This window comes from Thamnophis elegans, chromosome 4 (assembly GCF_009769535.1).
Source record: "Thamnophis elegans isolate rThaEle1 chromosome 4, rThaEle1.pri, whole genome shotgun sequence".
Lineage (NCBI taxonomy): Eukaryota > Metazoa > Chordata > Lepidosauria > Squamata > Colubridae > Thamnophis > Thamnophis elegans.
Window position 1 is genome coordinate 92,837,499 of NC_045544.1, and position 14,694 is coordinate 92,852,192.

Sequence of the window (14,694 nt, forward strand, 5' to 3'; positions counted from 1 at the left end):
CCATAGTTTCTCTTTCTTGTTTTTTCTGAGCATAGAAATTTTATTAAGGAAAGATGGAACAGTCGCACAATATATTTTGATTAGTACCATTAGAAACATTTATGTGGAAGCACAGTTTCAAAGAAAAGAATTTTGCTTTTCAAAATCACATATCCAAAGCTCCCTTGTGCAAATCTTTGGATCCTGTGCTTTCAAGCTGGCAAATGAGGAATCAGAAAATTGAAAAGTGCTCAGTGCTTACACTGGGTCCTATTTCATTAAGATCCAAAGAAGGCACACAATGAATAATCCTGCATCATACATATGTTAAACTGAAGACACCATCCCAATAATTTTTAAGAGGTGAGATTTACAATCTGGTCAAATACGTTTTACAGCTTTTGAAATAATACAAAAGCCTATTTATCAAGAATGAAAGTTATGCATCTTTGCACCATAAATGCTAATTCTCTTTCAAAACAGTTTCAGCTCTCTGAGGGGGAAAATCATGTTTAAAACAGACGCCACAGAGAATCTCATAAGTAGTCAGCATCTAGCTTCTCTTGCATAGCAACTCTTCAGACGTACACTGTCAGAAATGTTAAATCACTAAGAATGGGGGGGGAAAACAACACTTCTAGTATAGCAAACCTACAATATTTCTCTCCTATTGTTGAGCTTTCTTCTCTGCCATTTAACCATTCTTCTCCCCCCATTCTGCTTCTTGATAGATCATCTACAACATGAAGCGTAACACTAGTAAAAGGAAGGGAGGGACAATAAGAGAATTTCATACAATAAAGGATTTACATAAAAGTTGCATGTTAACCAAAATAAGAATAGTTGAGAGAATCCTAAATGTTCCATGATAAAGACTTGTAGTTGCTGTCTTCTGTATCTGGCGCTTTAAAAAAATCAGTAATATTAAATGAAAATGTGAATGTTTATACTTCTTCACAGCATTTTGTGCATTTTTAAAAGAGGAATGTTAATTTGAAATACAAAAACTTGTAATTTCTGTAAGAGTCTTTTAGCTGTATGAAAACAACAATCTCATTGTACGGTGACATTCAGTGGAGCTTCAATTCTATATTAAGATTCTAATAAAGAGTGCCACCTACATATTTGTTGTCCTTTTGATTCTTTCATCTCAGTCCAGTGGTTCAGCTCCTCTTCACCAGAACTGTTCAAACCTAAAGAAATCCAGCCTATCATTTCCTTTCTCTTCATGCTGCGTTTGTTATACACAGATAATATAAGTGTAACTTCGGAAAGCTGAAAGAGTGCCACTTGAAAAATAAAGGTCTCCTTGTAGACTGGATTTGGCTGTCCTCTTCGGATGGATGTCTTGCATTTGGACATCTCTTGACCCATGGAATTCAGCAATGTCAGCTTAACAAATGTATCTACAAAATAGACAATTTGATACATGAGTTGTATTGGACAAAATATTTCACCTATCAAAATATATCAGACTATATTTAAGATTATGGTGTATACCTTATTGGAATTGAACAATTGACTAAACTTGATAATGTGACAGAGAAAAATATTTCATTCTGACTTTTACTTAATTGTACCTATTCTCTCATAATAAATTGATTTAGAGGTATACCTCATAATCCTACTATTATCCCTTGCTCATTTGCACCAAGCAGATACATATAGCATTAACACTTAGCAAGCTACAACTGGCACAGCACTGTAAAGCATATAAGAGTTTTTAGATCATATAAATAGGTGTATAATGACATGAAAAAAGAAATTACAGATAAAAGAATGGGATTGGAGTGCAGTGATAACATCACAGTGTTCATGATGAAATGTTTGCTTAAAAATCTCTCTGCATGGATGTGGTTTCTTGTCAAGATTTTTTATTGGACTTTGTACAATTAAAGTGCCAAAATATAAAATTATCCACATAAAAGTTTATATTTACTCATGTGAATAAAGCCATGCATGATTTTTGCATGCAGATATGTGGTGCAATACGTAATTAGTACATAATTCTTTTGTACTAATTCTAATGAATAGCATGTCATACCATACTATTCAAGTACAAAATCTTTGCAATGTTTTTGTACAGGGAGCAGTATAAAATAGATTTAATAAATATAATAGTTAAAATATTCAGAGTACAATAAAAAATCCTAGATGCACAGAGGATACATTCCATACCCGTAGAGGAAAAGGAAGAAACCCCCCTCTGTCTGAAGCTCCATATGCGCACTGGGGTTACTAGACTATGAATATGAATTCAGTGAAATAGCATTGATACTCAAAATTTTCATTGTTACTGTTGTGTGGAAACACTTTGCCTGAAAAAATACAGTCATAATTATTGAATTGTGTATGTACATTAGTATTTGTTTTTATTTAAAAAACAGAAAGATTTTCTGTTTTTGTTTATTTTGGTATAAGTATGAATTCGATTTTTTTAAAGAAGAAATTTGGATTGTTAAAAAAAAAGAAATGCAATAATGAAATTGAATGTCCAGACATTTATTCACATGTTTATTTTATAAATCTTTGAAATACCACCATCCATAGTCAGAGATCAGCTCTGCCTCCAATATAACAGTGAAATAACTACTGTACATCATCAGAAACCAACATGGTAGAAAGTGGTGGAGAGCTTTGAAGCTGGCAGATTTCTTTTGCATGAAAAAGACAACATCTAATTAGTCTCCACAGGAACTCACCTCGTATTATATAAACCTGTCCACCTATCAAGTGTTTTAGACAACAGAACAGTCCATCTGACAACAGGGGTGGGGTGGAAAGCAGTAAAAGAAATAATGACCAGATGTCAATAGTTGGGTGACACAGGATCAAAGGTTAAAGTTTAAGAGGAAACACTATTCACCAGAGTGAAAGAAAACAGCACCTTAACAAATCAATTTTAGAGAAAAGAATTGAGCAAAAGAATGGGTAGGTAGATTAATGAATGAATTTAGTTATGTTCACTGTGTAATCTTTAACAAAAAAAATTACACTGTTTCAAATAATGTAGTATCTTAATAGTAATTTCTGTTGGGTTTAAAACACAAGTGCATGGAGATTCATGCAAAAAATCAGGCTACCAACTAGAAATCAAATATGTTCTTTAGCAGACCTTCCTCTTTTTCATGCAAACTCCAGCTTTCTAAGTAAAGATCAATTAAACAAACTCAGACTAGAGAAGGTCAATAGAATTACAACAAAATAAATGATTGCTGAATGGCATTCTGTGTGTACTCTAAATAAAATAATGAAATCTGGTTAAATTAATTTTGCTGGCTACTTTACTCATTTAATGCTACTCTGCTGCATCTTTCATCTGAGAAAATCATTTAGGCTAGAATGCAAGTTTATTAGATCAAAGTTTTTTTTTAAAAAAATTCAAAGCTACATGGTTTCTTCAGTGCACATAAAAGCTTCCCATAAGTTCAAATTTCCAATTCAAATTGCAATATTGGGATAGCACTAAATAAACAATGATAATTAATAAACAGACAATGCCCTATGTGCCCAAGGTTCCCTAAACTATAGTGTGAGTCCACATGAAATGGAAAATAAACAAAATAAACATTTTTTCTTAGATCTATCAAGAATATCAAAATAGATTTTTATTGGTTTTGCAATAAAGGTCATTTACTTCTTTCATCTAAAAATGGTGTGGATATTCCCCAGCAATCTCTTTTCTCCGCCATGACAATTGCTTTCATCTTGTCTTCAACTCACATATGTGACAGCTTAAAGTCATCCTTTGCTAGTTTTGGCATTACACTAGTATTTTAAACAGCCAATTTTAGTACAGTCACAGTTTGATATACTTTACTAATCATTTTGTCAGTTGTGCTGTCAGATGACTTCAAGGAGTTCTATCAGCTCAGGAACTATTGGCCACTTAAGATGGGTACATGTACACTTTTGTAGGCCCTGGGCATTGTACTCCAGGGCCATACAGCTTTGAGTAGCAACAGGTGCTGTGTTGTTTTTTTAATGCCACTATGTTTTCCCTCTGTACATGCTCTACATATCTCTTTGATTCAGGGAAGTTGGAATGGCCTGAATAATAGTTGACCAGGAATGCCTCTATGATGAAGCATACAAAGAGATAATTAATTTTAATTTTAACTTCTGCTACAATTCCTCTCTCACTAAGACTGTCTATTGCTGTTTAGACTGCTTCTAAACACAGATTTTCAACATTTCCAGAAAGCAATAAATCTGTGATTGAAACAATCTGAGAAATATCTGACCAAAGGCGATTATGAACTTGTGAAGGGAAGTGCATGTGCGCGCGTGCACACACACACTCTGAACTGATTCAAATCTGGAACAGAGGCAAATGGCATGGGCAATAAGGCTACAGACTTATATCAGTTGAATTTTTTTGCTGGCTCAAGAAGAGAACGCTTTAAGTGAGCTGGGAAAATAGCTTTATAAATTGATTTGGTGTAATGAAGAACTGTGAAATGTAAGATCTTCCTATCCCCCCCCCCCCCCCGCCGGGCCCAGTAATTCGTAAATAGGTAGGCAGCCAGACAGGCATCACACCAACTAAGTAGCTGGTCTATATATAGACTAGTCTATTGGCTTTTATTATGTTCTTGAGTTGTTTTCTCATCTAAAATACATATTCTGAAAGTTTGCATCCAAAAAATGTGTCACACTTTGTATGTCTTCTAGACACCTATCTGCAATCTAACATGTAAGAGACATTTAGAAATTCTAAGGAAGTTTTGATTAGAAATAAGGAGTGTAAGAAACAGCAAGCATTTTCTATACATTTTGTACTTGGCAGACTCAACAAGATTTTTAAAAATGTACTACGTAACAACTATGGAGGAAATGAGATTTTCATTATGACCATAATGCTTCCATTAATATCCTGAATGGAAATTGATCTCTACTCTGCAATAATTTCTAAGTGGGGGAGCAGTAAACCATGAGTGCATATGAGGACTTCCTTATGCATGATAAGATTTGTGTTTTGATCATGGCTGGGAAATGAGATATTAATTGTGGTTGAGATGAAAATTGGAAACTTCTCCACATTTAACATTAAATGTAATGATGCAGCTAACCATATAATTTAAACAGTGATCAAAAATCAGAAATGATTAACAAATAACTAAAAATGTTGTTTTTAGGACAATAAAAGCATAACATCAGAAAGCTGGAAGTGGCACTTTTATACACTATTTAGCTGCTCTTCATACCAACCTGTGTGAGCATTATGGCAACCTTAAAGTACAACCATATCTTTTTTTTTTAATAAATAGCAGCTTGATGTCATGTTCGTATCATTTCATGCATATTTATTAGTATAATTTTCTCGGTCCTATAGCATAGATTAAAAATAAATTATTTAAATATTTGCTGTCAAAATGGATAAGCAATAGGTTTCAATATTATAAGGGCACATTTCTGCTCTTATAATATTTTGAAAATAGCATCATGTCAAGTCTTCCCTTTGGTCTCATTGTTTTACTGAGAAGGGATCTAGTCACCTGAAATATGCCTATCTGCAGGCATGATAAGAAGTGTGGTGTGCCTTTTCTCTGGCTGCCCACAGAAAACTTAACAGGGCTTCCAATCTATTAGTCTTCCTAAGGGCTATGAAGCTCTTCAACCAGGCTTTTGACTAGGGGAAGACAGGAGCCCAGCACATCTAAGACTATGAAGAGTTTATGTGATGTTGCAGTACCACAATTAGACTAATCATGTATATTATGGGATTTTGTTATTTATTTATATTTTTATTTACTATTATTGTAAGCACCTAGGATTATATTAAAAAAGATAGGAAGTCATATGTTTCCTAAATAAATAAATAAATATTGGTCTTGTTTAATTGTACTTTTTCAAATAGACTTTTGTAGATATACAGTAGCTAGACTTTTTTGTAGTTTTATAGACTTTTATAGGAACAGGATTTGGATCCAGATGTCAGACATATTTCTGATTCCTTTTTGCAGAATCTGGTCATTATAAATGTACAAAAAGTTAAATCAATTATGTCAATTGTAAATATATTTATATTTAGCTGTGGTCATTTTATCACATTCTTTAATTTTTTTCCTTGAAAATTATACACCACACAAATATACATGACAATTCATGCATATTTACTTGGAATGAAGAATAAATACTACTTTTAATCACCACAGAGAATATCAAGTGCATATTACCACATGCTGATATCAAATTCTCATAGATTTATAACATCTTATTTTAGTATTATTAACCACAGAGACGGCAACACATTTACATAAACATTTACCAACAGACAACTTTTAAAATACATTATAATTTTCTACAATGTCTTTGTTATATGATACATTAATAGTTTAGTAGTTAATCATTAAGATAAAGGCAATTTATCATCCAGTCAATCATAAAAAATTAAAAGGATCTTGTTGAATCGCAACCAATATTTAGAATTTTAGATTACCGCCATTTCCCCAATGAAAACATGAAACAGATTAGCTGATGATTATACTATTTCAGTTTGACTGGGTAAGGCTAAATGATAGGACTGAAGTCCCTACCAGTGAAATCCCCCCAAGTGCAGAAGTATTAAGATGAAATAATATATATATTCTACTCACTGGGTGGTCTGTTTGCTGCCAAGTTTTTGAAGTGGCTGCCTTTTATCACTTCTGCTGCTAGTCTTCCAGTTGTGGCATTATAAAGCAATCCGATGAGGATTTCGGGAGCTGAGCCATGTGCCAAAGATTGACAAGAGGAAATACTTTCGCTGCAGGATGCCTCTGACATGCTCATTTGGGACTCACAGCCCTAGAAGCAAAAGCAGCATTTGCAATCATTTTAAGTCATCACAATAGTGAGAAATCTGCTCCTAGTATTAATTTCAAGAATTTTTCATTCCTAATGGTGCATAACATAATGGAAATACATAAATAAATGAATGAATAGGGGGAATGCTATAAGCCATATTTATACCACTAAATGCAAACTAAATCTCCACTGCCTATCACACCTTATATGCCAAAGAAAGGTGTATCACAAAGACTTACAGAATTATTGGCAAATGCTAAGCACAGCTCTTTGAGTAGAAATGAGCTTATCTGCTTGTTTGTCTGTTTACTGGTGTTAAAGATATATAATCATAATAGATTCTGAGTGGTGGCATACAAATCCAGTATAGTAATCATATTAAAAATAAATAAAATATGTAAAATACATAAATGAAAATTTATATTCAGGTATCATCAACAGACTTTTCCTATAAGCATTTCCCTTTAGGGGAACCAAGATAACATCTTAAGTCACAAAGACACTTTATAAGAAAAAATAGGTCAGAAAGCAGGAATCCACAGCATCATGACATCGGATATCTGCTAATTTGTACACATACAACATACAGCATATGAAATTAAATAGTATAGTTTGTTAGGCATTTTTTTAACAAACAAGAGAAGCCCTGATTTTTGTTTGCTTGGTTTTTGTTTAATTAACAGCAATCAGACAAATATGCAAAATTCTAGCATTTTCTTTATCTTTCTGCTTATGCAAAAAAATAATAACAACAACCCATGTGTCTGCTACTGATGCTAAATAGCTGGCAAAGTCAAGTTGAGCTGAGTCAAATCTTTTTCAATCTTAATTCAGCTTCTAGTAACTAGGTTTTTAAACTCTCCCATATATACGCTGCAGTCACATGATCTTCATTTTCAATGTCTGTGACAGTTTCCCAATCACTCTCACAATCCTTGCTGCCCTGTTAGGAAGGGAAGGAGGAAGAGGAGAGGAGAGGAGGGGAGGGGAGGGAAGTGAAGGAGAAGGGAGGAAGGGACAGATAGAGAGAAAGGAATTCCCCTGGAACCCCTTGAACTATGTTACACCGCAAGCACTTTTCCGGACCCATGTGACACCTCTTGCACATCCCCATGCACCTTTGCTGACCTATGCCACTTCTGTGTGCCCTCCCCAATCTATGTGACACATCTCTAACATCTCTGGGGTCCTCTTGCACCCTTCTCAACCTGCACTGCACCTGCATGCCTTGCCCAATCCGCACATCATCTCTTGTGCGCACCCACACCTTCTTCTTTCACAGCAACTCTCTCTCACACACACGCATATCCTTTGCTCCTGCCCTATCTAATAGCAGCCACTTACCTGCCTGCTGGCCTTAGCCTTCCCCACTGGTTTTTTTCCTTAAAAACTTCTGGCAAGCAAAGTAAATAGGGAAGCTGGCAGGATTTCTAGGAAGGGAGGGAAGAAAAATAATGACAGAATATCAAGAAGGAAGGGAGGATGGAAGGGAGGGAGGGAGGATGAAAGGGAGGGTGGGAGGAAGGGAAGGAAGGAAGAAGGAAGGGAAAGGAAAGGAGGAAAATAAGCAAAGAAATCAGAGGAGAAAGAAAGGAGGGAGGGAAGGAGAAAGGAACTCGAGGAAGGAAGAAATGGAGAGAAGATAAAAAGGAGATAAGGATAGAAAGGAAGGAGGGAGATTTTTGAAGCTCCCTGCCAACTTCCCACAAGGATAGTCAATGGGAAAGCCAGCAGGAATTTGGAATTTGCCCCCACTCCCACTGCTTTTCCTCCCCTTCCTGCAGTCATTCTGTTTCTCTGTTTAGGTAAAGAAATGGCTTTGAAAAATATCCTAATGGGACAAAAGTTACCTAATCTAATTTACAACCCAGGGTTTTCCTGGTAGTCTCCAAAGCAAGTTCTAACCAGATCCAACACCATTTTGCTACCCTACCCTGCCACCCTCCCCCAAGATCAGTCATGTTTGCCAACGTGATGCCTCTGGTTATGAGACACAGTGCTTCTAGCTGTTGTTAAATTCATAAAAGAAATCTGACAGGACCATTAATGGGATGTCCCTCTGTACAGCTCCTTTATATCAACATCTGCCTGCCTTCTTGAAGTTCTGTTCCAAGTGATTTTAGCGGTGTTTGACTCAACAGTAAAGGCCCTTAAGACCATGCTATCTGTTTTTCTCAGCCTTCAAACCACAAGATTAAAGTGCACATGGCATAGGCATCTCTTTAGATATTCCCTTGACTATCAAGAAACAATGAAATTCTTATATACAAATCTCCCATACAAGACTACTTAAGGTAAAATCAATTTTTTAAAAGAAACCCATTCTTTAACTGAGTATAACCAGGAGACTGAAACATTTCAATATTATTATGTACAGACTTAATTTATTATTCCAGAGTTTATAAAGCTATATCAAATTTTCTTTCTGAAATCATAAGTGATATTGAAAATACATACATAGACAAATTATTCTACAGACAAAAGCATCACACAGTTCATAGATTGGTTTTATTCCCAAACTTAAACTATTAATGTATGTTGAAAATGAAATGACAAGCAGACTTGATATACTGTAGTAAATTAGTGTTCCAACTTTCTTAATAAACATTTGATGAGGTAGCAATAGGACCCTTGTGTTTCTTTTCTCATTTGATACTTGATCTACAATACCTTTATAAGATTTACAATAAAACTTACATAGTATATCATAGTGAGATAAACATTAAGAAGATAAATTATTTAATCTCTCTGGAATGTGATGTGACAAGGCAGTGAATTACTGCTTAACTATTTTTTATATATTGATGCCTGACAGGCAGATATATACCTATCATATGTTGCAATTTTCACTTTTAAGTCACAGATAACTTTCCAAATCAATGCCTTCCCTCCCATGAGACACAACTATCTGTATAGCACTATCTACATCAGGGCTGTCTAACTCAGGGCCCGCGGGCCAGATGCGTCCCGCGCTGGCCATGCCCACACCCACGTTAGCAAAGGGGGAAAAAGCCCCAATCCATCATGTGACGCTGCCTTGACAACATGAGTTTGACACCCCTGATCTACATCTATCTGCTGCATAGTGTTCTCATAAGCAGAAAAGCCTAATATGTCAACTAGGAGGAAAGTTCTCATAGAAGAAAATGGGTAGATCTCTAGATCAGTGTTTCTCATCCTTGGCAACTTTAAGATATTTAAGTATATTGACTGGGGAATTCTGGGAGTTGAAATCCACATATGTTGCCAAGGCTGAGAAACTTGATCTAAACAGCTCCCATGCTCTCTTCATATATAAAATGCTGAAGTTAGAAAATAGCCAGTGTGTCTCTCTAGGCTGGTCAGTGAGGAAGAAAGCAGGTCTACTGTTCCAAATACCTAACAGATGTGTTGTTTTGAGGGATCTTTCCTCAAAAGGAATACTGTGGGCAAGAAGGCTGGCACACTGTCTATTGCCAGTGGTTCTCAACCTCTGGCCCATGGAACCCTGGGAGGCTGCAATGTCATCACAGGGGGTCCACGAAGCCTTGAAGAAATGTTATGATTTAAATCTTAAGTCTTCGTAGTCCATGGCCACAAAAGGTATTTAAAGGGTGGAAAATGTTGAGAACCACTGATCTATGCTACAGCAGCACAAATGGTCTGACAATGCTTTGTTTTAAGGAAGGGTCCCTACATGCAGACTACTGAGAGATGGGATTATATGCAATGTGTCTAAGGAAGGAGGAAGTATATATTTCAGGGGGAAGTGTTTCATGTTCTGGCATTGCAGTTGCCTATTGTTTAAAGGAACACTGGAGCTTTTTCTAGGCTCTTTCTACTGCAATCCAAGATTTTAGGTGGCCTCAACGCACAGCTAGGTTATAGACTCTGAATATTCACATCAAAGTGATGGATAACTTAATTATCGTAATTCAACCTATGAAACAGAGTTCAGATCAGTTCAGCTAAGGACTTGAGATAGCTCTGTATTCCCAATTTAGAAGGGCAATGGAGGTACTAGAAATCCATTGTCCATTAGTCCTTGATAGAGCCAGTTTGGTGTAGTGATTAATACATCAGGCTAGAATGTGAAGTTAGTCCTGCCTTAGGCACAAGATCAACTAGGTAACCTTGGGCCAATCACTTTCTCTAAGCCTCAGGAAGCAGGCAATGGTAAATCATTTCTGAAAAAAACTTGACAAGAAAACTGCAGGAAATAATTCAGGCAGTCATCAAGAGTCAAAAACGGACTCAAAGGCACACACACACACACACACTCACTAAACAGGAGCAAAATCACTCTATCTGAACATATCAGGTGGAGACAAGCAGTCCTGAGATACTCAGGTTCTATGCCATGAAGAGCTCTATAGGTGACAACCAACACTTTAAATTGCACTTAGAAGCTGACTGGCAACCAATGTCATTTGTCAATGAGTTATGACATACAGATATAACAAGATGTGACTATTATGGATCATACTGCTATGTTTTGAACCAGCTACAACTTCTGGCTGGTCTTTAAGGGCCACCCCACACAGAACATTTTGTAATAGTCAAATTGCAAAGTGACCAGGTTGTAAGTGACAAATTATTTGAAGATTCAGTCATTCTTCTCAAATCCTCCTAATATAAGGTGACCAGACGTCCTGATTTCAGCGGGATGGTCACGCTTTATAACAATTGTCCCGGGCCATTTTAAAAAAGTCCCGATTTTCTGGCTTCATGTTGAAAGCCCAGTGGATTTGGTTAAGAAATCCTAACCGGGGCAAGACAAAAGACACCCTGTCTAATACCTCTCTCTGTCTCAGTACTTTCATTGAAGATATTAAAACATTAAAGCAACAAAACGGACCCCCCGCCCCTTTTACTCACGTTTATAAGAAAAAATGACCAAGTACCATAGTGCTCCAGGAAATGGCTAGAGAGGTTGCGAGTGTTACTTCCTGGATTTTCCAGAGGGGAGGGGCATGGAGGTTGGAGGTCTGCTCCAAAATGGTGGCAAAGTTTCTTTGAAAAATATTTCCCTGACTAATTTCACCATTTCAATTTGCTCAGTTCTTTGTATTAACATCTACATCATTCTGGGTTGACTTGTAGTGCAAGCCTGCTGGTAAGTGAGCTGGGTTTTTTTCTTTTATTTTTTAATGTATTTTAAAATAATATTTTATTTATTGTGCATAGGATTTTTTAAAATTCTGTGTGGATTCTTTTTTTAAATTGTCTTAGACTATTTAAAAAAAGATTCTATCCAAAATAAATTGAAGTGAAACCATGTTTAAAAATTCTATGCACAATACTTTGAAATATATTGTCCATAAAAAAATAGTTTGAAATGTTTTACTTCGATTTATTCTGTGTGGATTCTTTTTTTAAATTGTCTTAGGCTATTTAAAAAAAGATTCCATCCAAAATACAAAATACCAGCTGCAGTTATTCACTTAAGAACTGTGGCAAGAAAGGTGGTATAATGGGCTTAGTGACCAAAGTTACAATGGCATTGAAAAAAGTGACTGATGACAATTTTTTACACTTAGCAACCATTTTCACACTTGGCGACCATTGCAGCATCCTCATGGTCATGTGATCAAAATTTTGATGTTTGGCAACAGTTACAATTTATATTTGTAAATTGTAGTTATGTTGAAATAAAAAATACTATTTTTGCGTATGAACATTTTTGTTGCTCAGTATAAAATTTTTAATCAACCCCCCCCTCCCCCCCCGGTCAAAGGTATCCCTCTTTACCAATCTGAAAATCTGGTCACCTTATCCTAATATGTATGCCCAATGGCATGTATATTTTGTGCTAACACCCGCCCTGCATTTTGAACTTCTTAGCTGGGCTAATTCTACATGGTTTAGCATTTGTATAATTAATCTGGATTTACTTTAGGACCATTGAAAGTAAACTTCCTCATGGAGTTCTATGGGAACTGTGCAAGTGTATATAAGGATCTTTTTTTATGTCAGTTCAGCACTGTGAAAAAGAGTTCAAGAACCAGGTAATTCAGAGTGTGCCATATGCTTTCTATTCTAAATGTTAATAGCAAGAACATTAAGCTCACATATCTATTGATACGGGGAATTTAACACATAGTAGAAAACTAGGCTTCACTATTTCCATGCTAATGAAAAGCAGCAATATGTTTAGAAACAGCAGTTCCCAGTTTCATTTGATTCAACGGATGTATTTTTGCGACATAACATTTCATGACTAAAAATATTTGAATAGTCCATATGAAGTATTTAATGTTAGGCCTCAAAAGCAAGTCAGAGAGAAGTGAGCTCTAACAGAAATATTTAGTCTATTGCATGTTTTCAGATATTCATAAATAGATAGGTGGCCACAGATAGATCAATTTCTTTTTCCTTTGAGTAATAGTTCAGAAAATGAACTATTCACACTCAACTGCTGAGCACTCCACAATTAGGGTTATTTGGACCTATAGCCCTCTGGACAGATTCACTCATTGTTCTGCTCAAAAGTGCTGTCTAAATGAATATTGTAATCTTGTGTGCGGTCTTTAGGGGGAAATGGGTACCACCTCAGAGCAAGGGTTAGGGAACAAAGAGGGAGAAAGGAAAAATATCACTGTCTCCTTTAAAGGCTGCTAACGCCATTCCCCTCTACTATGAGATCAAACTCCTCTTCCTTGTCATTGCTCAATTGTTTCCTTATATCTCAATTCTTTGTCCATGGATGCCTTTGGGATCAAATGAAGCTGAGAAGAAAGATGGCAGACCTAAGACTGAATTGTAACAGGCTATCTCCATAGAATGTAGAAGACTTAGCCCTGCGGAAACTGGAACTTAATTAGAAAATAAATCACTAGAAGAGCTGAACTTAACCCTTTCCTATCAGCTCCATCTTTAATTATTGAGAATAACCTCCAGCCATCTTGTCGATAGATGCATGCATAGCCTTATGCATAGGCTTATAGAGTGCTGCTGGAGGCTGGGGGTGGGGGGCAAAAAAGGCCCATTTTTGCTCATTTCTGCCCTCCCCAGGAGCTCTCTGAAAACCTTCATAAGGGTACATACGGCCATTTTGGTGAAGGGGCCGGGCTTTGGGAGGCAAAAAATGCTGTATTCGATGTATAAGACGCAACAAGTTTTTCAGCCTCTTTTTTGAAGAAAAAAGGTTTGTCTTATACTGCGAAAAATATGGTATGTAGAAATAATAATTTCAAAATAATTCTAGGAATTATTTTTAGGAAGTTTAAAATTTAACCAAGTTCCTCTTTAAAAAAATATTTTCCTACTTTTTATGCCTTTCCCACTATTCCGACTATTTCCCATTATTAGTAACAATTTCTTTTCCTGCTGTCTCCAAATTATTAGTAGCCTTTGATTTCAGTGATAGTTTTTCACTTATTCAAATAAGCCATATACAATTACTTCTGGTAGCTTAAACATTCTGCCTAGTAATACATGTACTATTGTATGTTGTACATCTTTTGTTACATTTACAATAGTGGCCAATAAATATGTTGGATTTCAGCTAACACTTGCTTCTGCTTGAGATAGTAACCCTTGAATGAATTTTTCCTGAAAATATTCTCAATGATAGAAAGGAATAGAAGGCAATTTCTGTTCCCCAGCCTCACATTATTGTATTAAGTCATTCAATTTTTTAAAGTAGATTGCAGAGGCATGTGGGGATAAAGGAGAAGAAGCTGTCCTCATTTCCATTCTCTCAGTTAGAATCAACATCTGAATCAGAAATAGATTGTTATATATTATTATATTGTTATCAATATATTGTACAATATAATGAAAAAGAACTAAAACCAATCAACAGAAAGAACCAATCAGCAGAAACAAATGATTTAATCATAGCCATTACAGAAGCATCAAATTGCTTTAAAATGTCTGGGTAAATACCTATGTTTTAGCCAGGCACAAAAACAGCCATACGATTAGCATAAGGCATACTTCTAG

The 14,694-nt window shown here is 35.8% G+C and overlaps 1 protein-coding gene across 4 annotated transcripts in view; it reads right to left on the minus strand.

Moving 5' to 3' along the window:
* Nucleotides 1-656: 656 nt before the first annotated feature.
* SYT14 (synaptotagmin 14) overlaps nucleotides 657-14,694 on the minus strand; it is an 86,968-nt gene continuing 72,930 nt past the window's right edge. For 3 of the 4 annotated variants that reach the window (XM_032216671.1, XM_032216670.1, XM_032216672.1), the window contains 2 exons: nucleotides 6,579-6,768; nucleotides 657-1,385 (listed from right to left, as the gene is read on the minus strand). In XM_032216671.1, the coding sequence (XP_032072562.1) occupies nucleotides 1,072-1,385; nucleotides 6,579-6,768 (504 nt within the window). In that variant the 3' untranslated portion in view covers nucleotides 657-1,071. Of the gene's footprint in view, nucleotides 1,386-2,681; nucleotides 2,739-6,578; nucleotides 6,769-14,694 lie in introns of all 4 variants that reach the window. The other variant, XM_032216673.1, reaches the window with a different exon arrangement.